Below are 26,448 nucleotides of genomic sequence, written 5' to 3' on the forward strand. Positions count from 1 at the left end.
CATTGAAATGTCTACTCATTACATAAATGGAGTATGGATGGTTCAGACTACAAATCATTCGTATCATCTATAGAAAAACCTTAATACAAGAAAGAGGGAGAAAGGAAAATCAGAGAAATTAACAAGAATATATTTCCTGCTAAAGCATCAACCAGTAAGCAGGTACTAAAAAAATACCTAAAATAAGCTGGCACTCTTGACTAATTATTCAACAATGAATATCACCCTAGCTAACTACTGCACAGACACAACATATGGTACACATCTGTCTATACTTTGATATTTTGCTTTCACAATATCCAAAAACCAGCTTCTCTCCCATTTACTTTCTTCCTGTGTTTCCAAGTAAAGAATGTATTCTTTGGACAAAGCATCTAGATAAAGCCTGTATATGGATTGTAGGCTTGAACAGGCATACCTGGGCCATAGGGGTGGTAGACACTGGCTCCATATTGATTTCCAAAAGGATTTAAACCAGGTTGTTGTTGTGGGCCCATCATCATCATCTGCTGCTGCTGCAACATAAAAGCCTGCTGCTGGTTGAGCATTGCTGCCATCTGTACATTAGGTGGTGCAGCCACAGCATTGGAGGCAAAAAAGGGATCTTGTGCTGTCTGATGCACCATGGTACCGGCCATTGGGACCGGCTCCCATGGGTTGTAGCTCACATTCTGGTTATTTCTTCGGATTGCATCATCGTAAAGGCTGTCTAGTGTAAGCTTGTCTAATCCTCCCGCCTATTTACAATACCAGCATAGTTGGAAAGCATTGTCAGTCATTATACTTAGCCAAAGGAGAAGTATCATTCATTACTATAACAGATACCAGTCATTAGTGAAAAAGCAAAAGAGAGATTGTTGTGTGTTTGTGTAAGTGACTCAGTGAGTGCGAGAGAGAATTTTTCCCTACGGTGAGGCATTCTTAGAGAAAACTATGACAACCACAAAATTTACTAAACCAATTAAATTTTTTTTATAAGATAATCTTCACAAATTCATTAAATGTTAAACGTAAAAACATAAGATCTTAAGGGAAAATGGTGGGGGAAAAGTAAAAGATCAAGTACCAATTTGCTAGCAGGTGTTGCACTCTCATTTGAGCTTGGAGCAGTAACAAGTGCCAACTCCCAGCCCATAGTTCCTCCATTTACATGATTTGGAGCCGTAGATATTGGTTGATCGGCTGCAACAACCACCACAACAAAACATGGGAGCTCCCTCCAATCAATGAATAATTTCTTGAATCTCGATTTAACTTTAATCTGATAGGGCAAATTAAATATAACCAATTTCCTTTAAGTTCTGTATCTGTCCTGAACATAAGAGCACCAAATCTTGGAACAGAACCAGGTCAAGTTGACTTTTATCTGGGACTAAATTCAGTTCTCAACCTGAGCGTTAGCTAGACACTACATTGGAATATTCAACAAAGAAAAATGCCTTACCAACTGGAACAATGGCCAAAGCCAGAGCATTCTTCTCATCTAATTCTGAAGCTTCTGGAGTAGGATCATTCAAACCCTAGAAACCGAAGGAAAAAAAAAAAAAAAGACATTACCTTTAGGAAACTGTTAAGGACTATGCACATTTATGGTCATGCTTAAGTGGTAAAGGAGTGTTTAACCACGACGCAAATCTTTTTTATTAAAATATGCACATATGATTCAGATTAACTACAAAGTTTTCAAGACAATAAGAAGCAAGATTTTGAGGATTACCAGCAAATCAGGTTCAGCTACAGGCAATTCAACTTTGACTGGCTCAGGCAGAGATGGGGGCGACGATAATTGACGTTCCACCTGCACCTCTGGGGCCTTATTATATTCTATGGCAAGGACTTCCTTAGGAGCGGAAATTTTATTGTCAAGCAGCTGCTTGGTCAAATTCAAAAATGTAGGAAGTAGTTATCAAACTATACTTATTGGTCAGAAAATTCTATTACTCAGAACAATGAAGATAAAATGATAATAACAATTCCTTTAATAGAGCAAGAGGAGAGAAAAAAAAGGGAAACAAAGAATAGAAGCAAAGAGTAGGAAAAAAATAAAGGTAAACTGAGACTCATGTCGCTTTTCACATTATACCTAGTTGTCTCCACATTCTACTGCACCGTCCTTTTACTTAAAAAAGATGGGACATCATATGAGATTACATATTTGCAGAAATAAACATACTGCTCCAGTGAGAAAAGGCCAAATTTTAGTATTCATTTAACTTATTGCCGATGTATTTGTAAGCTATGTTAGACATGTTATTATAGCTACTAATTGATGTGGGACAAAAATTGCAGTGGTCCTAATACAAATTGATGCAGGATCCTCAAGAAACTTGGCACTAGATCCGGTTTCTTGGTCAGTGATAGCTGATGTTCTTTTGATCCAAGTCTAAGAAAGTTTAACAAAGACCAGTTCCATACTTGATCCTTGCGAAATGTTGAACCTCGTGGAGCTTCTCTCACATACTCTTCCATGGCTTGTAGAAATGATGAAGGTGGCTTCATAGGAAACAAATAGTGTATTTAATAAAGAATTAATAAAAAAACAATAATAAACTCAAAGACAGATGCTCCAGAAGGCAACACAACTTAGACACCCAACCTGCTCGATCTTAATAAACCTCTCTCCACGGCCAATATCAAGATCTTTACATACTTCATAAAATTCTGATAGTTGCCCAGCCTGAAAAATAAACATGCCAAAATTTCATGAAGTAAACTACTTCCCTTACAACCCTATGCAACATTCTATACTTGTGCAAATTTTTCCAGAAAATACTACCTGCTGCCCTGCCCTCCTGTATATATCCAGAGCCTTCATAGCATCCTGGCGTTGCATCTCAAAGAACTGTCATAATTAAGAATATCATAAGGAACCCTTTTTGCAGAATATCCCAATTTCTTATCGAACAAGCCAGGATCAGATCCAACCTTGTCAATCAAATTGACTGTACCATCACTTATGGCTTGATAAATTTGTATGCTTTCCAAAGCCACCTATTTGAATGAGAAAATTCGCCAAGGCATGAGAAGAAAATCAAGTTAACTAAAGCCAAAACATAGGATAAGAAAAATGGTTACAACTTTCACCTACCATTGAAAGTGCTAACTGAATCGCAAAGTTATGAAATGCTGCCCCTTGTGGCTGAACAATTTTAATCAACATCCACCATTAGAAGAATAAAAGATCATGCTAATTCTTCCAGAAGTTCCAAAATGATGGTACCCAATATATTGGTAGAATTTGACTTAAAATTGACAGGGGCTGGCAACCATCATTTGCATTTAACAAGCAGTCATCATTGTGTGGGGTACAAACCAATTGTTGTAAATTAATTGAGCTATATAAATTACCTGGCAACCAAGCACACGAAAAAGTAGCTGTTGTAATGCTGGCAACTGCTCAAGCAATTCAGTAGTGTCCAGATCTTTCGTCCTCTATATCAAATTTGCAGCTATTAGTTCTCATTGTGTCACAAGATCACTAAACTACAGTTTCACAAGTTAAATACCATGCATGGGAGGAAAATATGGAAATAAATTTCCGCGAAGATCCAATGGATTATGTGTATTAAACACAAAGTTATGAAGGATAGTTACAGTAAGGAGGATAAAAGAACGAGCAATAACAGGTGAGATAAGGTTCTGATTAGTAATAACTCTACTACTAGAACATGTTCATCAAGTAATTCCCGACTTAATGCCAGTGTTACCCTCCCGCTAATAAAATAAGAGGGGCAGCACCTTTGGACCCACCCAAGGAGAGTAAACCCTGGAGATATGACCCCACCCACCAGAACCATGCATCGCGCAATACAGAGGAACTTCTAATGCAAAATCAAACCCAGGACGTCTGAGTCTACAAATCATCCCAAGCCCACCCTTTGACCACTATGATGTTGATGGATTTATCTTCACTTTGTCTTGTGTCAAAAATGCAATATCCAGATGAAAAGTAGTGATTGCTTTCCAAAAGAATAAATAGAAAATTAAAATGATATCAAAAGCCAAAAAAAGAAGACCATAATAAAGGACAAAATGTCTTACAGGGCGATCTGTCTCAATGTCATACTTCAACACACGGAAGCATTCCAGCCTCTCCTCCAAAAATAAGGCATACATACGAACCCAAGCAGAATAATCCCAAGCTGGGCAGCAGATTTAAACAATCTTGTAAATAAATAACTCAGTTTTTTACCAATGTTTTCACATAATAAAGAAAGTGAGGGAGGATTGGTACCATTAGGACTAGAATCATCTTTGAAATGAGACATGTTAAGCATATGGCTTCTCCTTCTTCCATAATTGATAAGTTCTTCATGAAATGTGGGGTCCACTTCCCTCAGAGCACGATGAATTACGATTAAAGTTTTCAAAGCAACCTAAACAACCAATTAAGTTAACAAAGCTTCAACAGCAAGCATACACAAACCAGTTTTGTTTGAACCAACAATCATTCATGATATGAAGGCAATTATCAAGTTAACCACAAAATTAAAAAATATCAACCTCTCCATCCACTCATCTATCTTTTGTTTAAGGGAAAGTCTTGTTTTTTAAAGAAAAACTACCTATCTCCAAAAATTGCAGTACTTACGTTAAACTTAACTAGAATAATGGAAAATGGCTATTGGCACCTCAAATAAAGGGTAAGTTAGAAAACCTCTCAAAACTCACAATATTTTGGGACAGCCCAAACTATATATTGGACAAACAAGACGGGACAGAAAAAGAAATAAAAACAAAAGTCATCACCATTCTGAAGTGCTTAAATGTCCCAACTACTATAGTCTCTCATGAAGCTCAAATTTCAAATCTCCCAATCCAAATAAAAAATTAATAATTTAAATAAATTCCATTTGGAAACACAAGTATGTGGAATATAACATAAAAAACAGAACCTACAGCAATGGGTAAGCATATTAACCACTCCCTCATTCCTTGTTATTTCATAATTTGTTTATTAATTGGTGTTTTCTTTAGTCAACAGCACACGTGCTACCCAAAAGTTCTGGTCAAAAGCACAATTTTGTACGATGAAAAAGATCATGAATTTTCATGTCTAAAGTAGAGAGTTTTCTTAAGGCAGCAAAATGCATGTCATGCCCAGAAGTTCTAGTCATAACTTGTCTAAAGTAGCTTCCATTGGCCATACTTTTTCATCAGTGATGGTCAAGACCAAGATCGTTGGAAATATAGATAGAAAATTATATACAAACATGAATAAAGTTTTCTAGGAACAGTTGCTAACTTCTCATGCATACAGGAATGCAGCAATATCCATTCATGGGCATCTAAGTTAGTCTCCCAACTATGTCATCAAAACTGATATTTATCAAATCACAAATTAAGTTTCTGCAACTAAGTATATAGAATGATATTTTAACGTTAGATTGCTTTGGATCATGAAGGTTTATTGCTATGCTCATCCATTGCATGGTATAACATATCATTGAGGTGATGCACATACTGCCCAATTATGTGTCTTTGATAACCTTCTGGCAAGAGCATGGATGCAATATGCAACATCAGCCCGAGGTCGTGTGGCTGAAATGGCAGAAAAAATAGCTGCAAAGGCAAACATGAACAAATTGCATCAGATCCCCATTCAACTTTATTCTACCAGTAGATCACCAATAGTACAAGTGCATAATTGAACAAAGATAAACTAGATAGACCCATGCATCCCATCTTGAATAGAGAACAAGGAAGAGCACCCCACCTCTAATGTGCTTTTCCTTCGCTGGGCGCTCAACATGGTTTGTGGCTTTGACTATAGCAATATCCAATTCCTGCACAGGTTTATACCACACCAAGATACTAGGGTAAATCCGCCTTTTAAAGAACCACAAAATGGGCTTTATGTAAATGAAGTATACCTTGTAATCACTGTTGACTTTAGCCAAGGAAACCGTGGTGGTGTCCTTGAGGGCCCCAAGTGCTTTTCTCAAGCTATTTTGCGTGCCTGCTCCAGACATTCTCTTTCTCTCTCTCACTCAAACCTGATATTCTATAATAAATCCTAACAAGTTAATCTGGGCTCAACTCCCCGAAAACCAAATCTAAGGACTAATGACATCAAACTCCAGAGTTTAATGCCCCCAACTTTGTTAATTCGAAAATGGGGTTTTTCTCTGTATTCAGATCCAACCCAGATTGAATTTCATCGGTGACCACATGATGGATACATTGAGCAGAAAAATTGGACAAGTTATCTGAGTTAGAGATGATAAACTCTAATTTCAATAATAAAGAAAGAAGCTTTCAAATTTGTGGATGAAAACAAAACAAAAATTCAGAAGCATAAGCGCATGTATAGAACAAGAACACGAGGCGACTACAATCAAACAGAAGCATCACCCATAATCATAAAGATCTGACAAGAACGGAACAGCGAAAGAGCAAGCAATCTAGGCAACAACTCAAAATCAAGTCAATGGTTTATGCACGGGAATAAAAGAACCTATAATATAGAACAACCGAGAGACATATAGAGATCAGGGAGCTCGAGTTTACCTGTACCTGAGCCAACCAGAGAGAAAAGGGTAAGGCGAGAGAAAAAAAATTCAGAGAGAGAGAGTTGAAGACTGGTATGTATGTCTGCAACCAGAAAATGAGTTCGGTTTTGGTTGGGTCGTAGAAACTAGAAATATAAAATACGACGACTACAGCTTTTTCGACATGTTTTTCATTTTATTTTGTTGGCTTTACTTTATTTAATGTTATTTCTACGTCTCCTAGTCTCAGTCCGTGTCGGATAACACGGAAATGTTAGAACTCTGTATCGCCACCACCACTTCGGAGTTAAAAAACGAGACTTTGAAGTTTCTTTTCGTTTCTGCAGTGTCTTTATGCTTTGTTCTTACTCTATTCTCCCCTGAAAATTCGTCGCATGCCTGCCTTTCCATTCTCAATTTCAGAATTCAAATAAAAACTACAAAGATATCTCTTTTGAGAAATTTATTATTTTCAAAAGCATATTTTTGAAGTATTTATGCATTCTATATTTATACTTGGAATACTTAATTAATGAGTGCTCAAAAAATCATCTCCATCTGATTATTTAAAGGAAATGTAAAATACATTTATGTTTTGTCGACAAAACATTTCTCTTTTGAGTCTTTCTTTCCCTTATTATTCTCTCTTCTTCTTTTTGAGTTTATTTTTTTATCTCTTTATTTATTTTTAAGCAGTGAAAGTGATTAGTTAAAGTAGAAAGAGATTTTGATGAAGTGTTTTAGATAGCTTTAGGAACACTCTTTAGAATTGAGTACAGTTGATGGATGTAAACTTGTGTTCGAACAAGGCGAAGAAAAGGAAGTTGCTTAATAAAAGCGAGAGATCAGACTAAACTGGCAGTCTTGGAGATGTACGTTTGAGTGCGACATTTGCTTGCTTTCTTTTTGATAAAAACTACAGAAATCTATCTGGCCTTACAATCTCCAGCAGACGCAAACTACAACTTCTTGAGTTTCATCGATTGCCCCGTGCATTTACACCTCTTAAATAAACAAATCTCGCGTATCTTTAATAAAAAAAAAAGGTAGATCTTTTTAAAAAATAATAATTTTTTTATATTTTTTTAAAGTGAGATTCACTTTTTTATAAAAAGCTTACGCTAGATTTATCTTATAATCATTTATTATTTATTATTTGTTATTTATTTATCATTTTTCTAGTCAATATCCAATAACTCTCTGGGTCTCTAATTAAGTTCATACAAATGAGTCGAGTACAAGAGAGTGATATTGAAACATTTTCAAATTATTAATACAGCATTAAGTGAATTAATTAATTCACGAGTAATATTACATATTTAATGAGTATTATAAGATTATTTATATATATATATATATATATATATATCTCTTATAAGTTCCAAGTATTCAACATATTTTGACATTATAATTTATATTTTTTTCTCAATAAAATGCAAACAAAAAAGTAAGTAAAAATTATCTTTTAGGATTGTGATCGATGCTCATTTCGACTTCTTCGGGTAGAGTCCAAAGGTGCAAATTAATTTGCTTCTGTCCATAGAAATCTTCAACTTTGGCTTATTGAAAATTGAGGATTCTCATCGTTAAGACCGACATCTTATCGTTAAAACTTAAAATCCTCGTTACCAAGAGCTAGCTAGTAGATGCTCTATTTTCTTTTTTTATCTTTTGCAAAAACTATTTGGTTGTTTTATACTTATAGAATAAATTAATAATTGTCTTATTTTGAGTACAACAAATTATAATTAAATTTATAAAAGCTTAAGGCCCGTTTAGATAGTGAAATTAGATGAGATAGTTTTAGATAAAAGTTGAAAGTTGAATAAAATATTATTAAAATTTTTTTAAAATATTATTATTGTTTTGAGATTTGAAAAAATTGAATTGTTTATTATATTTTGTGTGAAAATTTTAAAAAATTGTAATAATGAGATTAGATAATATGAGATGAGATAAAACTATTTATGTATCCAAACTGAGCCTAAACCTTCCAAATTAATTCATATTATATATATATATATATATATAAATAATCTTATGGACTTGAAAGGTATAAACTTGGAAATGTGACAATGTGTGCATACAAGTGATAATGATAAAATTAAGAGGGCTGCTATAATCACAAAAAGATTCCATAAAAATAATCTCAAACTGACGTTGTTTCATGCAATCCATTAGATCTATTTTACATTAAAATTAATAAATTTAAAATATGACGAACTACATTAAACCACTTCAGTCTGTAGAATTACTCTTGTGTGATCCATTTGTAATTAAAGTATTTTTCTAAGATTAATACTTGACATGACATTATTATATGTTAGTTATATATTTAGATTGACTTCTTTATATCTTTATAATCGAGACGCAATTAATTAACTTGACATGAATTCCAACGACTGATCAACATGAATTGTCACACCTATAATTACCCACAATTTACAATAATGTTAGGATTTTTTTTTTTTAATATATCATAGCTAGCTAGAATATCCAGGCCGGTATATATTTTATCAAATACATGACACATCACATGAGCCATGCACCAGGTGGATACATGAAACCGTTAACGTGCCACCATCAGTTTAAAGCCATGCGAATGATCATGACACTTCCAAATCCATGAGCCATCCCATTAAAGGACGATTGTGTCCTTTCGGTAAAAACTAAGGTCTATTTATAAGAAATATAATTATTTTTAGATATTTTTATGAAAAAAGTTACTTTGCCGTACAAAGTTTACCGTCCTATTTGACCACTTTGTTTTTATTTAATGATTAAGAAATTAATCTTTAGTGTATTGACAAATTTTTTATATTTTTTAAAAAATATTTAAAAATGATACAAAAATATAAATAAAAAAATTGGATAAAAAAAATACTAGCTTTTCACTAGCTGTCACTTCGGCATGCTAGTTTTACTCTATTTTTATACTATTTCAACTATTCAAAAACTATTCATTATTATTTTACTATCATTCTCACTATTATTTACAGATCATCTCATAATCTCAAATATTTTTAATATCCAAACAGAGTCATAAGGAAAATATAGATCGAGATTATATGACATACTATCATTTATAATTTTATTTTAAATAGAGCTGCATGTTTTTATATAAAACTAATGAAATTATAAGAATATCATTATCTTATAAAAATACTCTCCATTTAAAAGAGGGTTATAAAATAATTGAAAAAAAAAAAAGGTTTATATATCTTTCACTACTACTAAAATTAATATAAAAAGAAAACAATTTATAAAAAGTTCTCTCTCGTGCAGCCTTGTTCCACCATATATGCTCCTGCTGTTCCATCCTGTTTTATGAAGCAAATCATGATTTTGATGTCATTAATGACAATCTTAATCATCCGATATTAATGCAACTTACACGTTAAGACAGCTGCTGATCAGATCATCCCACTGATCTATAAGCCAGGCGGGAGTCAAAAGATAGATGCGCGAGACATGATCATGACATTATATGTAATTAATATGCTGTTATTATTGCTCAACATCTGATCATCCAAGTACCAATTATTCCTAGCTCTTGTTGTACTCGGAAAAGGGTTTTAAGAGAAGGGAGATTTTCAACTAATTTCTTAATCAATCTGATTTCATTCAACACGTGATCATGACATGCATGCAGAGATCTCATTAAGAAAGGGAAAAACAAGAGATTTAGTCACACCATAACTTCATTATATGTATAATGAACAAACTTACTTACAATTGGATGATACGTACACACACACACACACACACAAGCTAGTTGCATTAATAATCAAAGATCGAAAATGGCATGAGTCTGAATCAGCTGATCTTTGTGCATGTGAACCCTAGCATTTTGATCTGTGTTTCCCTTTTTCTTGGATGTAGTACTCTGATCTTATACGTACAACATGCAGCACCTAATTCAGTACTTCAACGTGCACATCAGTAATGTCCCTATATTTCTATATATATATATATATATATATATATATGAATCAATTAGGCATGATACTACATATATATAACAACACATGCAAAACATCATGAGATGCTACATATATATTATTAATCTTTATCCACAAGTGATAGTGTCTTGCGAATCCAGTATTAGAAGCGAGGCACCGTAGTGTGCTAATGCACCCATGACCACCAAAACATGAAATATTTGATGGCTATGCCCTGCCAAATCGAACCACCCCGGCTTCCACCTCTCCGGGATTCGGCTAACGTAAAACAAGGCCCCGGTCAAATAGGATACGGCCATGGCTGACTCGTATGCAAGGGTGGCATTGCGTTGGGGATTTCTCCAGTTCACAACAACTGCATGGATTGCAGGGATGATTCCAAACAACCCCATGGATGAGAACAACATGGCTCGAAAAGCACGGCATTTGCCGCTAGAAAGTGCAGGTGAAAGCAGCGTGGCAATGGTGAACATGCCCATTGCCGTTATGCCCCCGAGGTAGACAAATTGCCAGTGAGGGTCACATTGAAATATGTAGTAGATTGGAGGGAAAAAGGAGGTGATTATCATGATGGTGATTCCAACATAGTCTACTCGTAATAGTAAGAGATTTACGTGGTGAGAATGGCACGAAAAGAGATGGCAGATGCTGCTCGAGAGAAGGCAAAACATAGAGCCACTCAAGAAGACAAAGAATGGCCACCGTGTGCCTAACTCATCATGAGGACGCCTGGTAATATCCATTCCCGGAGATGTTGCTTGCTTCAAATCTACGTGTTTTGAACTATCCTGCAAGATTTTGATCATATTAATGCTTTAATTTTGTCAAATGATCAACCAAAAATGAATAGAATTAATATTTAAACTCATGGCTTGATCTGGTAAGATTGAAGATGATGACAGCTTACAGTCAAATCTTTGAAATAATGAGAAATATTTGTTTCTGCAGTAATATTTATAGACCTGCAAGAACAGAAGGGAAGGGAATGATCATCAGGGTCGTATCATTTCAACTTGATATGTATAGGGTCGTATATATCATTTCAATAGCATTCATGATTAATTAAGCTTTTTTCTGGTTTACTCATTACCGGATCCTACCAATTAATTAGAGTAAATCCACTTCTGGAAAGGTAAACTACTTATAAAATGGTATCAAAATAGTGCAATGCATTATCATTCTTAAGCCATTGATTGAGATTTCCCTTGGAATCCTGAGTACCTATTTAATTAAGTACATACCCATGCCAATGCATTAGGCATATAATCATGATTAATTTCCACAAGAGAACCTTAATTGGATAATAATTAAGTACCAAATTATCCAATCTAGTGAACAAAACATGAATTCCACATAATTAGTCAGATTAATGATGATCTGTGTGCGACACTTCTAATCTTTTTTTACAAGGAAAATCAAACTAAGACCATTAGAAATGGCTAGCCATTGCCAAGTCCAGATTTTGATTAAAACTTGAGGTTTTGGCTTTAGCCAAAATCTTTGAAGAGGTTAATCCTCATTGAACTAGTCATTCTAAAGTCAAAATAATAATATAATATTATATATTTTAATAATTTTTTATATTTACAAATACACTCCATATATTAATTAATAATTTAATTTTTAATGTTCAAACAAATTATTTAACATGAAGAAGAAAGAAAGAGAAAGTGACTACTTTTTAATAAAATATTCTTTTAGTTGGTGAACAGTAACTAACCCAATATAACTTTTGTTTTCCATTTATTGTAGTTCATAACTTGACTTGAAGTGATTTGACTAATCCAATATAATTGATTTTTGAAAAACTTAGTCAAAATTTAGACTTAACTGACATTTGGCTTGCTAGTCCAATGCCAGTGATCTAAGGGTAGAAAAAACTAAGGGATATATATAATTCCCCTCCAAGGTCCGATTGCGCCATTATCGATCTAAAAAAGGGTATCTTCCTATTTTTATCCATCTTTCATCTACGTTAAAGAAAGAAACAAAAGCAAAATCAATTAAAGTACACAACGAAAGTTTATCCCAAAAATAAGAACAATTTCAACAAATATTTTAATTAACCTGGTGAAGAAGCCAAGAAGATCCGCAACCTGAGGCACTTCCATCAAATTTGCCAGAGTCAATCCCAAAAACAAAACAAACCCAATTAAATGCCTGCAAGTACGTTACTAGAAAGTAAGCAAACAATTAAGCAGACGAAGTAAGCTAATTATAAGCAAAACCCATCAAAATCAAAATCAAGTTGATCATTAATATAAAAAAATACTGAAAGAAAATGTGAATCGAATCGATTTCGAAGTTTTTGAAGATAAGAAACTGGCTTAATTTTGACGTACGTCCAAACGTTGAGTGTTTCGTTATGCCAACGAAATATGCTGAAGAGGGCTTCCTTGAGAGGCCAGTTGGCTCTATAGTAATGGAGAATGAATTCATTGTCCTTCATGTAATCCGGCAACTCCCGGAACGACACCAGATTGAACCGCTTCGATTTTTCAGTACGGTCCAGTACATGATCCTTCTTCTTCTTCCTCTTTGTGTCATGATGATCAAGAGATGATGTTTGGTGGTGGGCTTGATCCATTGACTCTTTTCCTTTTCTCTTCTTCCAAACAGCTCTTAATTTGCTGTAACTCATTCGATCCCTACCTGTACATGCAGTACTACTCACCAGAACGAGTACTGAATTGGACCATGGCAGATCCTTTCAACACCTTTTAAGATTATAATCCAAAAACAAGCCCTCTCTCTCTCTCTCTCTCTCTCTCTCTCTCTCTCTCTCTCTCTAGTTAAAATAACGCACAAGTACCAACTGCCAAACATAAAGACTCTCTGGCTCTGTATTGGGTTGGCCAAGGTACAGCGCCAGCAGCCCTAACTAGCATGGGTGGTTGGTTAGTTGCGTAATATTAATTGATGATATTGTCTTCGTGTGGTCACCTGCAACGACACATGGCAAAACAGATTAATTAATTAGTAGTGAATCAGACGACCATAATAACCTGATCATGCCATAATTACCCCAACTTTGATCCTTCGATTAAGCTGAAACCCTACTTTCAGACGTTACAACTCACAACATGAGCTGCTACCACCGTACGTATCATGTGCTTTGTTCTTCTGCATTGTTGGCTCTATATATGTGTGTGTGTATATATATATATATATATATGTATGTATGTATAGGTGATGCGTGAAGTGTGCATGCAGTATTGGGGTTGCTTACATTCTTCATGGAAGCAACTTACATGTATGTATGATCATTAAGTAATCGATCCCCTTAAATTTGGTGATTGTTGGGTTACGCCAAGTTAGTTATTAAGAATCAGGCAACTGAATTCTGATCGTTAGGTGCAGATTGGCAGTATTAAGCTAATTTCGTGTAGAAATGATATGCCAGATGGAATGATTTGACTGTACGTTTCTGATTAATAAAACGTCTCTTTTCCCACCTAATTAAATAGATGGAGATTTTTGGAAAAAGGACACGAATTGGTTAACTTTTGCATGATCCACACGTAAATTGTGATACTTAACTTGGTTGATTCATGAAAAACTCAAAGCAATTAATCCATGTACGTCTTAGCTAGATAATTGATTGATGTTTTTTCGTGGATAGTACGGTTTAAATTTCATTTTTTTCTAGAATTATTAAAAGAAACATAAATGTCTCTTTATTATTAGCATCGAGTGTCAAAGAACAACGTCTCGACTAATATTGAAAATGTACAAGTTCTCGATAAGGAGTTTCCTCCAAATATATCTCGGATAAGTAATTCTACTCTTAAGCCATTAACTCTCCAACACCGCACTCCACTTGAGCTGGCCTTTTTTTTTTTTTTTTAATTTCAAAACGATTCGTTAGACTACTATCTCCCTAACCTAGCCAAATCCCCTTTCCCTTCCTAACTCAGTCGAATCCAAAAGAACCCAAAAGAATAATTTCATCAAACCAAAAAGTTCCAGAAATTCAAAGAATCCATGTAATCATAACGTCTACAAAGAAAAAAAAATTGCTAAAGTATCCAAACACATCTTGAATACGATAGGAACTAGGAAAAAAACAACAGAGTTCACAAAATATTTTCTTCTTCTATTCGGTTTCTAGCTTTACAAATTCTGCACTTCATCTGCCATAGTTACCAAAATGGAAACTAGAAAATAAACAGCGTAGGTACTCTCTCTATAGCAATCTCTCTCTCTCTAAACAAATAGCCAACCAGGATTACCGACCGACGAAAACGATTGTTTGGGGCCGCACTCAGCTCACACAAGTTTTCTCTCGCCATACTGCTCCATACTTCTTCATTATCTTTGTTCTGATAGGTGAGCAAACACTCGTGAGTCTCAGAGGTTGTGGGCAACTGGGAATCAAGGGGGAGAGGGGATTTCTTAGATGGGTAGAGAGCTGAACGAATCACGAGAGAGAGGGATGAGAGATTTCTCAGAGAGCGATTGGGAAATCAAGAAAGAGAGTTCGGGATTCACGATTTAGACCAGACAATTTCTTAAACCGGGTTTGCCACATCATAAGTGTGTAGTGTGTGATTTCAAAACCGGACTATGAATAGAATTATTCATCTCGGATAATTAAGAAAAAAAATCTACCTATCCAATAGTCCTTAAAAATTATTTGCATCCAATGGAAAATGACTTTGCTAAATTAATATAGTCATCTGGAAGAAGTTGATCGACTCATCATTCGCATTGAAATTATATCATAAACCCTTTATCCCCATTAATAAAAAGAAAAAGATATAACACTCAGATGCCAACAGGCTAAGTGATTGCTTCCAAATCTTGTCTTCCTCTTAAGTTGGGGACGTTCAGCGATTTCTCATCTATCTTCCAATTAAATAGCATTGATAATTGGTTGGGTAGGCGCTACAATTTGACAATTTTCCCACCTGATTCTTCTTTAGTTGTCTAAATTGAATAAATATAAATACACGAGTATAAAACTCCGAAGGCAGCAGGTCAATTAAGTGCATTAAAGCCTCCTTTGATTACACAGATTAATCATCTCATTTCATCTCATCTCATCTCATATAATTATTACAACTTTCATAAATTTATACATAAAATATAATAAATAATTAACTTTTTCAAATATTAAATAAAAAATAATATTCTAATAATATTTTATTCAACTTTCATCTCATTTCGTCTGTGTATATTTGGCAAGACCAAGCTCATATATTGGCTAAGTTTTTTACATCCAATTCTATTAATTACATGTGTTTCTTGTGTTGATGTGCGTATAAGATTGTTATTGAATCAAGTTCGATCGGGCACGTGCATATAACATGAACAAAGTACGTACTCTCTCGAGTACTTGGTTCAGCTTGAACCATTTATGTTTTTTTTATTTTAATTTATGATTTTGAGAAATTAGAAACTAAAATAAATTTTAATAAATAACAGATTTTATTGATTATTCAAAATAAACAATCAACCATACAATAATAATAAAAATACCAAAGCAAATACACTTTTTTTCTTCTTATAATCACAATAATAGTTTATTAATTATTAACAACGAATATGGAAACTAATTAAATATCCTTACTACTCATGTTTACACATGATCTCAAAACATGAACTACTATACTATGTGTGTATATATATATATATATATATATATATATATCCAGTATACGTTTGTTTTTTATTCTAATTTCTTGTATTTTAAGCAGACGTTCTAATTTCTTATGATTTCCTGCTTTGGATAATTCCTAAATTCGAAAGGTACTCACTACTCAACTAGTCCCGACTCCCACTGCCCAGTATCTTTACTTCCGGCATCAGAGAAACAGAAGCACATGATCAGAACAAATGAAATCGGCGACCAGAAAGCTAGCAAGTAGTTCTTTTTCTTTTATTCCCATTTTGTAGGCTAATGCCGTGTTTTGCAGAGAGAGAGATCATGTCATCCCAGAAGCTCAGCAACCATATACATATTACAACTTACAACAGCCGGCCAGCTATACAAACAGGAGAAAAGTAGGCTTCTTATTCAGAAACACACGAACAACTGAAAGTTTTAGATTGTTATACGAGGAAATGTAAAGGAAAGCATGAAAGAGAACGTTAAAGAATAAGGGAATTCTTATGAGGAAGTTGTAAAAACAGCAACTGCTGCCACTCTGTTATAGGCTTTGCAAGGAATGAGGGCCTTCCATTGACAAGTAATGAGGATACGCTTGCAACTACTAACCTTTGAGAAGAACTAGTTTTTCCAAGGCAGCCCGGATATCATCATCGCTGGCACACTCTTCAATCGTCTGAACAATGCTGGGGCTGTCCGATGGCAAGACATCCGAAAGTGGGTAGCTTCTGTTACCATGAAGTTGAGAACCGTCATTGCTACAAGTTCCTTTTAATATTACACTTTTGTGAAGCCCACCGAGCAATCCTTCGTAATCCGTGTCCCCACATTCTCCAACAAAAACAACCATCTTCGAAAGTTCCGCACCCCACCGAACGTATAGATACCTGAAGAAAATTCCAGGCTTGGATATATTATGCAAGGAAGTTTCAAGCTTGTGATATTGTGCAAGGAAGTCTGGAGCTTTGATACTAAGGAATAGGGAAAACTATTAGAAGTTCAAACCTCTGCCTTCGTTATGAAACATGCAATGGGCCAGTTCCACCACTCAAGAGGTGGCCCCAAAGATCCTTAAACTTCATCGATTCAACCATGAAGGAACAGCTCATGGTTGCCAATTCACTAATTCAAAATTTTTCCCATCATGTAAATGAAAGCAGTTCTGGAATTCACAACAAGCACACACGCCCGTGTGTGTGCGCATATATATTTATTATATAACACGGATATGATTTACCAAAAGAATTGTAGATGGACCTTTACTCCAAAATCTATTTCTTTTCATAAAAGTAAAAGTCATGACTGCCATGCATTATTCGTGAACTTTTCACAATCCGTTTATTGCATGAAAATTAATTAGATCTTGTAGTTATGAGTTTTTCAACTATGGACAAGAGCATACACTTTGTTTAAAGCAACAGAGAGGGGGAGTTCAACCATCGGATCTCACCAATGAGATATGAAGATCAATGCCATTGGGCCAACACTGGTAATATTAGAAGGCACTTAATCAACTCAAGTCATGATTCTTCAAAATCTAGAATTGTATGATTTCAGAGAGGAAAAAGAGAGTTGCAAAATATCTAATCTACATTGTAAAAAATAATTAAGCTACTAATAAAAAAATAATATACCTAAGGGCTTGGGAACGAGATGCCAGAACTGGAATCACGTTAAGCCTGGTCCCATTTTGACCACAAATAACATGGCAACGCAGAGCCTGAATTCTCAGCCACTTCCTAAGCTCCTTCACAGGAGGTAGCTGCAAAAGAGAAATCAATGATGATTCTCATTATGTAACCTCAACAGTAGTGCACCTCATACACGTGAAACCACTCGAAATTTTAACAATTATAGAAAAAAAAAAAAAAAAAAAAGTGAATTCAGTCTCCATTCAAGTAGACAATATCACCTGTTTAACCCACAATTCCCAGCTAAAAACAAAACAAAACAAAAAAATTACCATTCCAAGCTTTTGCACTTTAAAAGCATAACAGTAATTTGTTGAAAGTTGTTCAGCGGTGGTAACCAGCTGTTCCTCATTCCCAGTATTCTTATCAGTTATAGATGCTGCCCAACGAACCAAAGCCTTCCTCAATCCTTCTGCACCCCAACGGTATTCGATATGTGAGTGGTAATATAAGTCAACGACAAAGGGTCCATCCTCCAGGTTAAGAGATGAATAGTAGAGATCACTGCCACTGTTGCAAATGAAAGCATCAAAATCATTAGGCTTCAAGCCCCCTGAGACCAAGATTTCATATATCTCAGATATGGTCAAGGATGTTGACAGTATGAACCCTATAGAGCCTTCACTCCTCCCCTGTTCCGCAGCTTTAAAAATCTTTCTGATGGTTTCGAGTAGACCTGTATCACTATCGCCATCCACAGCAATGACAAAGAGATATTTCCTCCTCCTCAATGCTGGAAACCTACCAGCACTACTATTTTGATCTGCTTTCTCTGTGAACCCAGCCTTACGCACATCCTTTGAAATGCCCTTTGACCATGTCAGAACAGCAGTCTCTAATTTACTACCCCTATCAGCAGCATTTCCTTCAGATTCTGAAGAAGTATCATTTCCACCAGCTCCACTCTTTTCCCCATCGAATGAAAATTTTAAGTTCAAAGATAGATCCTTCAAAGAGAGATCCTGCATATCTCTCAAGGAATCTCCTTGTGACTCTGATTCTGAATTTTCATCTTCATCATCATTTCTTTGCCACTGTGGATACCTTGGTTTGCAACTTGCTATTCGAGATAGGTACGTCTTGCAATGCTCTGGCCATGAAAATAGATGAATATTTTTTAAACCATTCTGCTGGCATCTTGCCCAAAGCTGTTTATCTGCAACAAGCTTTAAAAGAGCATCTGCAATGGACTGCTGATCATGGGGATCCACTAGAAGACCATTGTCAAGTACCTGTGAACCTCCAATCAGTTTAAGGACACTGGTTGAACCTCCTCCATTTCTGTTTTACATGAATCTACTACCAAATACAACCAACTAGTAGGCTTACCCGATGTATATCAACAGGACCTCCATTTTTGGTGGCAACAATAGGCAAACCATAAGCTGATGCCTGTGGCAAAAGACAAGCAGGAGTTAATACTGGTTTTGTATTTTGACTAATCTGAGAAAGATTAAATCTTCTTAAGTACAAAACAAGCACCTCTAGTAGAGTAAGCCCAAATGGCTCGATGAAAGCTGGATTAATGAAAACCCCCTGCATTAAAATCAGAATGAAAACTCCAATAAAAATTACTGCAAAAACGCATCTCCACAAATGCAATAAAAACATCCATTATCATCAGAGCACTAATTAATTGGAAAAAAAAAAAAAAAATTGAACTAGAGCACAGCGGTCATATCAAATTCTAATATCACTTGATACCAAAATAACCATGGTTGGGAAAAATCAGCAGTTATAGTTCCAGATATCTTTAAGAAAATGTAGAGTGCAGTCACTGTAGGACTTCATGACTTTGGCAAAAATGAACCAACTAGGAAAATACATATAGTCAGCTGACTGCACATTGCACAGCTTCATAGGTGGACTATATCAACATGCCATTTTTCCTAATTAAAGCCTAAGGTGAAAGCATCTCTACAACTGATATATGAACTAGAAGGAGCACCTTTGTCTTTGCTGCCAGACGATATATGTCAGGAACTTCAGACTGTTTGTGGTGTTTGGGGTATGCCACTTGCCCATAGAGATCATATTTGTCAATAAGCTTAAGCACTGAGAGAAGAACAGAAGAATTTGTGCTTGACATTTCATCAATTCCATCTCGGTTACCCATAATAAGTGTCTGCATAGTACAGAGAGAGAAAAGGTACAGGACAAAAAATGAGGTACATATCCATTTTAAAAAATCGGCACAATCAAGAATATGTCCACCAAACAAGTGTCATGAGGTGATCCAACATACAAGGTTGGCAAGCTCCCTTAGTGGACGGCATTCTCCAAATGCTTTGACCAAAGTTGTGATGTTCTTTTTGGGATCTGCCCTAGCAAGGGCAAGTATCATAGGCTTGCGAGGGTTGGTAAAGAAGCGCATTATCTGTAAAATACTGAGTTTAAGAATGGTACAAATTCACCAACCAAATAGACTATGAAAACATAACATCTAGTCTTAAGAACATTTAACAGAGCAGGATATCTTCAAGCATCTATTGGCTTCCATCTAGGACACATCAAAGTAATAACAAAAGGAGTCATTTGAACCTCGGACCAGATATGTGGATCTGGAGAAGCAGGATGATCCTCAGTTCCTTCTATCTCACCATCCATATCACCAAATTGAGGAACAATATGATGGAACTCCATTCCAGGAGGAATTACCTGCAAAGATTTACAAAATGATAAAATATACTAACGTACAAGAAGGAAATTTACCTAAGAAACGTCAGCATAACATGACAGGAATAGGACCCCACTTATGTATATGAGATTTTAACTATTACTTTGAATCAGGATGGTAAACAAAATGCTGCCCGTCTTCCCAATTCAATTTGAGCAAGCATCTCAATCCTCCCTAAGGACCTTGTAATGACCAGAAAATGAAGCCATCTAGAGCCGTCACAGTTGTCCAAGCTACGTTCACATGTTGTACACAAATTAAAGCTTCTTTTTTTTCCTTGAGGTGAAGCAATAAAAAAGTATACCACCTCTTTGCATCTTCTAACATAAACATGGGGCAATTCACTCAGGAATCCTTTTTTCTTTTAACTCAGTCAAAGAAACCATAGCTCGGGATCTATGAATGGCAGCTTGATAGCAGGAAACTCTGACATGTCTAACTTTTAATCAAGAAAAATCAACTACTGCTTCCACAACAATATAAGACTCCAGTTACTTACCTCCATGCGAGGCATGAACCTGCCATAACAGCTAACGTTACGCTTGGTCCTTGCCCGTAGTTTACGCTGCAGCACTGGATCAAAACCATCATACAAACGCCATTGCTCCTCTATCTCCTGTCTAGTGCTGGTTATGACTATTTCAGAGGCATCAAGGGATAACTCCTCAGCCTCTATCCGACGCATAATTTTGTATGTCGTGTTTATCTCATCCTTGGATAGGCGGCCTTGCTTTAAAAGTTGTTCCAACTTGTCTCGGCCAAGTGAGTGGCCAGTAAAAAGCATTGGTACATTTAAAGCACCAGATAAAAGAGCAGCAGAGTCACCTGCATCTGCATAATGCCCATGGATGGCAACAGGCCAGATTGGATGCCCACCACCTATTTGCTCACCCAAAACTTTGGACATCTGTATTATGTGATTCAGTGCACCATCAACGAATTCTGGGATGTGTGGCCACAGAAGTTCCTTGGGAATATATTTATCTTTTGGACCAAATGGTATTCGAATAATATAGGCACCACTGCTCTCTCCCATGTCATCCATGTAACCTTCTGAGTTTCTTGGAGTTAGCATCTCCGTGGGTTCACCGTAACTCCAATCTACTTCTGGTGAAGATAATTGTCTAGTCAACAAATCAACTCGATACACCCCTGGCATTGAGCCCAAGGCCCTTGCAAGTTCCACAACATACTTAACCTAAAAGAACAAAAACCAAGATCATTCAGAAATCAACAAAAGCTAATGTATTAATGTATACAATGCAACCGCAAATATATGATCAGGAGCACATTCGCAACTGAGATTTCAACATCTAAAGATTACCTGACCACCAGTATCAGAATCACAACCAAGCTCCATATTTTCACCCCGTATAAGACCATGAAGGCTGCACATATACTAGTTGTTAAAAAAAAAAAAAAAAACACACTAAAAACTATCATGCGTACAACAGGGATGTCAAAAAGTTTGTACACCTCAACATTGAGCAATATAATATTATATCAATTATCATTACAGCATGTTGTATGCTTAGTTTCTCTTCAGCAGCAACTCAATTGATGCTGAAGAATGGTTAAGGTACATAAAACAGAAGTTGTAAGCATATTTTTAATACAATGTAATAGAGCAACACCAGGTATTCCATTCGCAATCCTGTTGCAGGCCAAATGTGATGAATTTAGCAGTAAAGTTCAGTTCATGCCTTACGAGTACTATGTACAAGTTTTTTCCTTTCTGTTGAGCAGCCCATGTCTCCATTGCATCAACAGAGCTGATTCTTGGCAATCTGGGTCTGTTGCTCTCACCATGAGTTGACATGTCACTGACTACATCTCCTTTCTCTCCCTCTGATAAGTCTTCAGACATATCGGCAGCTACTTCTCTGCGGCCCCGTTCCCGTTCAAGACGACGTTTAGCCATCCTTTGGGCTTCTTCTCCCTCATGCTACAATAAGACAACAATAGATAGGACCGGTATATGATGTCTTCTTCAAATATATACAAGCCCCAAATCAATGCAGAAGCCCCGTGCCAGCCATTTATAAAATAGTGGACCCCACCATAGAAAAGTTTGAAAAACTCACTTTTTCTTGGTGGGGCCCACATTTTTACAAAAGGCTTGTACAATTGGGGCTTGTACCTAGCATTACTCATCCAATAAATATTTTGATAAGCCATAGTTGAGAACAAGTTCAAGGTTTCCTTGCCACCCACCATCTTTAGCATAAGACATCCCAACTTCTTGTCATTATAGATTCAAGTTGTAAAGGACTGGCAGAGTAATAATTTGTAAGACAAATAGGATTAAAACTAGACACTCCTTTTAAAGACTACAATTAATACCAACAGAATTCTTTTTTTCTTTTTTTTTTTTTGATAGGTAAAAGTAAAATTTTATTGATATAAGAGGCATCGCCCAACAGAATTCAAATGTCATGGATTGCCAATACTTTGCATTCTGCAATACCACTCAAAATAAAAAGTACGAGATTTCAAATTCTCCAACAAAATTTGGAAAAGAGTACCAAGTTCTTCAAAAAATAGTATCAGTATCTGTACCGGTCAGTAGTCAGCAATTTGAAATTCCAAATGGAGAACATAAATCCATTGAAATAATGTTTTAGAAAAAAAGAACAAAATTACGGTCAATCAGAATACCTTCTGATATCAGAATCAACCGGCCAATCAGAACCATACCAGTGCACAAACTTTTACATCAAACTCTGCACAGACTAATTATGCGTATTACATGAACAAATATACATAAATGCACATAGTCCATCAAGCACCTTCACCTGTACTTCACATATATAAAAAATATTTCATTTCAATAAAACAAACGATCACTTCGATTCGGGTAAATCCAAAGACAAGAAGCAAGCAACTAAAGCCAGTAATCCAAATAAATGAAAAGACGGTAATCAAATTATTTTCATAGAAGAAAAAAAAAAGGAACCTGCTTTTTCTGGCGAGCCAGGTTCCAAATCCTCCAGCTCAGATTTTCCAATCTTGTGTTCCTCTCCTGCGGACTCCTCGTCGCCGCAGCCTACATCACACGCCTCATCGTGAAGTGTATATTACAGGGACACATAGACATAGTCACCCAGAGAGAGAGAGAGAGAGAGAGAGAGAGAGAGAATCATATGAGGTAAAAAGATGTGCACCGACCCGGACCCAGGAGCGGTGGAGATCGGTCTCATCGAAGCCGGTGATGACCTCCTCAACGAAGTATCGGGTGGGGCTGAAGTGGCCTCGCTCTCTGAGCAGCAGAGAGGACTTGGCGTTGTCAAGGCCTGGACCCACGTCTAGGATTGCTTCCAGGTAGCTGTTTATCCAATCATTCCCGGCCATTCTGCACCCTTTCTCCTCTGGACCTCCCGGCGAATTCCTCAGCTCAGCTGTACGGGACAGCTAAAAAAACAGACACAGAGAGGGGAAGAAATAAAAGAATACAAAGTCGGGTTCGGAGTTTTGTTAGTTTTACCTCAATGCCGTGGCTGATACCTTAACGACACAGTGATCCAATGACGGAAACAAAAAATTAGAACCAGATTATTAATACATCTAATTTAGACAAAAATAAAATAAAATTTATCAGATCTCTATGGTTGTAAGACTTACACGTGTACTACTGAAAATAAATTGGTCTGTAAATAAACTCCCTTTAGATATTATAATTATAAAAAAAATATCTCATAAGTCGGCAGTAAACCTCCTTTAGATATTATAATTATGAGTAATATTAAATATAATTTTAAAATATATAAATTTCAAAAAAATATACCACCATTATAAATATAATTTTTTATATAAGTTTCAAATTTATCTATATTTTTTAAAAAGAATATACAAAATATATCTATCTTAAAATTACAAATATCATTTATCTATAATTATAAGTAAAATTAAAATAGGCCACTGGTCTTGTATCTCCATTTCAGACCATGTCATAATAGGAACCAAATAAATAAGATCAAAAATAATGTTACAACTATTTTACAACCATCTTTATTTTTTACAATTTATTTTATAATTATTTTATAACTCATTTTATAATCAATAAATAGTTATGCGGCTTTATTAAAAATAACTTCAATTTGACATAATTACCTTTATTTTGAAACATAATTGTAAAAGAATGGTAATTCCATCAATTTTCTACCTAAGTTTTATTAATAATTCTAATTATAAACTAATCTTTTTAAAATATTATATTAGACATATTAGTAAATGTAAGGATATTAATGAATGAGAAATTCTACTTTCATTTGATCGAAAACATCTTTTTTTCTAAATCTTGAAATTATGAATACTTACTTAATGATTAAAGAATTATTTTTTAATAATATCGTAAATTTATTTTAAAAAAATATTTAAGGAAATAAAATGATGTATTAAAAAAAAAAAAAACATTTGATCTTGTCGGTAGATTCTCTTGTGGTCTAGAACGATCATTTCCTTTTATACTTTCACTTTTTTTAGAATAAGGAATGGGATATCCTTATTCTAGATCTCTTTTACGACATCCCTTTAACAAACAAATAAATAAATAATAAATAGGAAAAAACTATTTTTATCTATAAAAATATTTATTATAAAATAGATTTAACGTAATCATATGAACACATATTAATTTATGAGTTTATTTTTATAAAATCTTAAAACTTTAAAAATAATATATCAAAGATCAATAATAGCTTTGCTTACACACTTTAATAAATGTATATAGACCGTCATTATAATTGAATACTTTGATTATACACCAAAAATCAAAGGTAATTTACCAGAAATCTAAGATACCGAATAAAGTCGTACACCTTTTTATAAACGTCGGCAGAGAATTGACGAATCCATTGTAGTTACTGCAAATCTCATGAACAAATACATCTCAACTGCCTAATGGGCCGGGTCAAACCCAATCATGGTGCTACTCTATATTTACAAGAATATTCCTTTTTTTTAAATTATGCATATTCCTTCCTTTTTTCTAATGATAAAATTCCTTTTTATATATACCATTTAGAAGTAAAATATGAAATTTATAAGATAGCTGCAAAATTATTAATAGGGGTGTAGAATCGAACCAGATTTTTTTTCAGTTCGAAACTCGAAAAATTGGATGAATCCGAAGAATTATCTTCCCAAACTTGGTTACGGATTCGGTTTTTAACCCTATTATCTATAACCGGATACTTTTTTTAAAAAATGAATTTTGTTGCAAAACGACATTATTTTCATACATGAAGAATAAAACGACGTCGTTTGCAACTCAAGATTAAACCCATGAGAAGTCTTCTCGTCACTCTCCTCTCTCTCTTTCTCTTAAATTTGCAGTCTCGTCTCTCTCCCTCTCGTCCCCCAGAACAACAAAACCCTAGCATCCCTACAAGATCCATCGCCACCGGTGATTAGTAGTGGTCACCATTCTTTAAAGTCACATAAGCCCTAGATTTCTCTCTCTCTCTCTCTCTCTCTCTCTCTCTCTCTCTCCATTGTTCTTCAAACTACAAGTTAATGGCAGTCTATTTCACAATTGATCCTCTGTAGCTCTCCAAGTCTGGTCATGCTATTCTCACGCCCTCCTGTGAACTGATCCGATTGAGTGGCCTCTTGAGTAATCCTAAATTTCTTATTTGAGCCCGAAAGGAGGTGATTTATTGTCATTAGTTGTGATTTGTAGGTGTTTTATTGTGATTTGTATTTGTAATTTTGTCCTCCTACTTTTTGGTTTCTTGTCATTTATTGTGATTTGCCATATATTCTATCGTTTGCTTCTACTCTTTGATACTCTTCGTGCAAGGACTACTAAAAAGGCTTTAGATATTGTAGATTGATGATTCTGTTGATGTTGTTGGGTTTGTCCACATATTGTTGTCGTTTCATAGTTTGTGATGATGCATGACTAAAGCTCACATTACTTTTGTTTATATAAATTTAATCATCTAATAATTAAGCACATAGGACCAATTACCTCACTTGAAAATAGATTCTTTTCTTTTCTCATGCCCTCTTTCCA

At 35.2% G+C, this 26,448-nt stretch overlaps 3 protein-coding genes across 6 annotated transcripts; all 3 read right to left on the reverse strand.

The window, feature by feature from the left end:
• LOC121253116 (putative clathrin assembly protein At5g35200) lies at window positions 1-6,918 on the reverse strand. Of its 3 annotated transcripts, none has more exons than XM_041153038.1 (16): window positions 6,511-6,918; window positions 5,874-5,996; window positions 5,717-5,786; window positions 5,465-5,562; window positions 4,235-4,376; window positions 4,042-4,142; window positions 3,349-3,432; window positions 3,089-3,139; window positions 2,926-2,991; window positions 2,777-2,842; window positions 2,597-2,677; window positions 2,416-2,493; window positions 1,718-1,870; window positions 1,445-1,520; window positions 1,067-1,182; window positions 1-737 (listed from the first exon to the last, which is right to left on the reverse strand). In XM_041153038.1, the coding sequence occupies exons 2-16, from the start codon at window positions 5,970-5,972 to the stop codon at window positions 375-377; spliced, it is 1,644 nt and encodes a 547-aa protein (XP_041008972.1). In that variant the 5' UTR covers window positions 5,973-5,996; window positions 6,511-6,918; the 3' UTR covers window positions 1-374. The 3 variants fall into 3 exon arrangements, with proteins under 3 accessions (XP_041008972.1, XP_041008973.1, XP_041008970.1); XM_041153039.1 differs by having other exon boundaries at window positions 5,874-6,004; window positions 6,517-6,917; XM_041153036.1 differs by having other exon boundaries at window positions 5,874-6,004; window positions 6,511-6,916.
• A 3,256-nt stretch (window positions 6,919-10,174) lies between these two features.
• Window positions 10,175-13,613, reverse strand: LOC121252904 (heptahelical transmembrane protein 1-like). 2 transcript variants are annotated; one of them, XM_041152744.1, is made up of 5 exons: window positions 13,514-13,613; window positions 12,796-13,396; window positions 12,521-12,613; window positions 11,361-11,415; window positions 10,175-11,241 (listed from the first exon to the last, which is right to left on the reverse strand). In XM_041152744.1, exons 2-5 carry the CDS (start codon window positions 13,092-13,094, stop codon window positions 10,561-10,563), a joined length of 1,128 nt encoding a protein of 375 aa, XP_041008678.1. In that variant the 5' UTR covers window positions 13,095-13,396; window positions 13,514-13,613; the 3' UTR covers window positions 10,175-10,560. The 2 variants fall into 2 exon arrangements, with proteins under 2 accessions (XP_041008678.1, XP_041008679.1); XM_041152745.1 differs by having other exon boundaries at window positions 13,534-13,608.
• Window positions 13,614-16,391: 2,778 nt separating this feature from the next.
• Window positions 16,392-23,953, reverse strand: LOC121251620 (probable sucrose-phosphate synthase 1). The gene is made up of 13 exons (XM_041150905.1): window positions 23,601-23,953; window positions 23,389-23,478; window positions 22,136-22,377; window positions 21,757-21,820; window positions 20,932-21,630; window positions 20,297-20,413; window positions 20,001-20,132; window positions 19,704-19,880; window positions 19,238-19,291; window positions 19,085-19,147; window positions 18,028-18,987; window positions 17,699-17,826; window positions 16,392-16,951 (listed from the first exon to the last, which is right to left on the reverse strand). The coding sequence occupies exons 1-13, from the start codon at window positions 23,781-23,783 to the stop codon at window positions 16,669-16,671; spliced, it is 3,192 nt and encodes a 1,063-aa protein (XP_041006839.1). The 5' UTR covers window positions 23,784-23,953; the 3' UTR covers window positions 16,392-16,668.
• Between the last annotated feature and the right edge of the window lie 2,495 nt (window positions 23,954-26,448).

Source organism: Juglans microcarpa x Juglans regia, chromosome 2S (assembly GCF_004785595.1).
Source record: "Juglans microcarpa x Juglans regia isolate MS1-56 chromosome 2S, Jm3101_v1.0, whole genome shotgun sequence".
Classification (NCBI taxonomy): Eukaryota; Viridiplantae; Streptophyta; class Magnoliopsida; order Fagales; family Juglandaceae; genus Juglans; species Juglans microcarpa x Juglans regia.

Excerpts from the sequence above, each read along its gene's own strand:
- LOC121253116 (XM_041153038.1), bottom strand. The coding sequence starts at position 5,972 with ATGTCTGGAGCAGGCACGCAAAATAGCTTGAGAAAAGCACTTGGGGCC. Across the intron at positions 1,521-1,717 it reads TAGCTGAACCTGATTTGCTG|GGTTTGAATGATCCTACTCC; the intron begins GTAATCCTCAAA and ends TTCGGTTTCTAG. Across the intron at positions 1,183-1,444 it reads TTTGGCCATTGTTCCAGTTG|CCGATCAACCAATATCTACG; the intron begins GTAAGGCATTTT and ends TGGTTGTTGCAG.
- LOC121252904 (XM_041152744.1), bottom strand. The coding sequence starts at position 13,094 with ATGAGTTACAGCAAATTAAGAGCTGTTTGGAAGAAGAGAAAAGGAAAA. Across the intron at positions 12,614-12,795 it reads GAAACACTCAACGTTTGGAC|GCATTTAATTGGGTTTGTTT; the intron begins GTACGTCAAAAT and ends ACGTACTTGCAG. Across the intron at positions 11,242-11,360 it reads ATTATTTCAAAGATTTGACT|GATAGTTCAAAACACGTAGA; the intron begins GTAAGCTGTCAT and ends AAAATCTTGCAG.
- LOC121251620 (XM_041150905.1), bottom strand. The coding sequence starts at position 23,783 with ATGGCCGGGAATGATTGGATAAACAGCTACCTGGAAGCAATCCTAGAC. Across the intron at positions 22,378-23,388 it reads TGGCTCGCCAGAAAAAGCAG|CATGAGGGAGAAGAAGCCCA; the intron begins GTTCCTTTTTTT and ends GTCTTATTGTAG. Across the intron at positions 17,827-18,027 it reads AAGTGCAAAAGCTTGGAATG|CTACCTCCTGTGAAGGAGCT; the intron begins GTAATTTTTTTG and ends TCTCTTTTGCAG.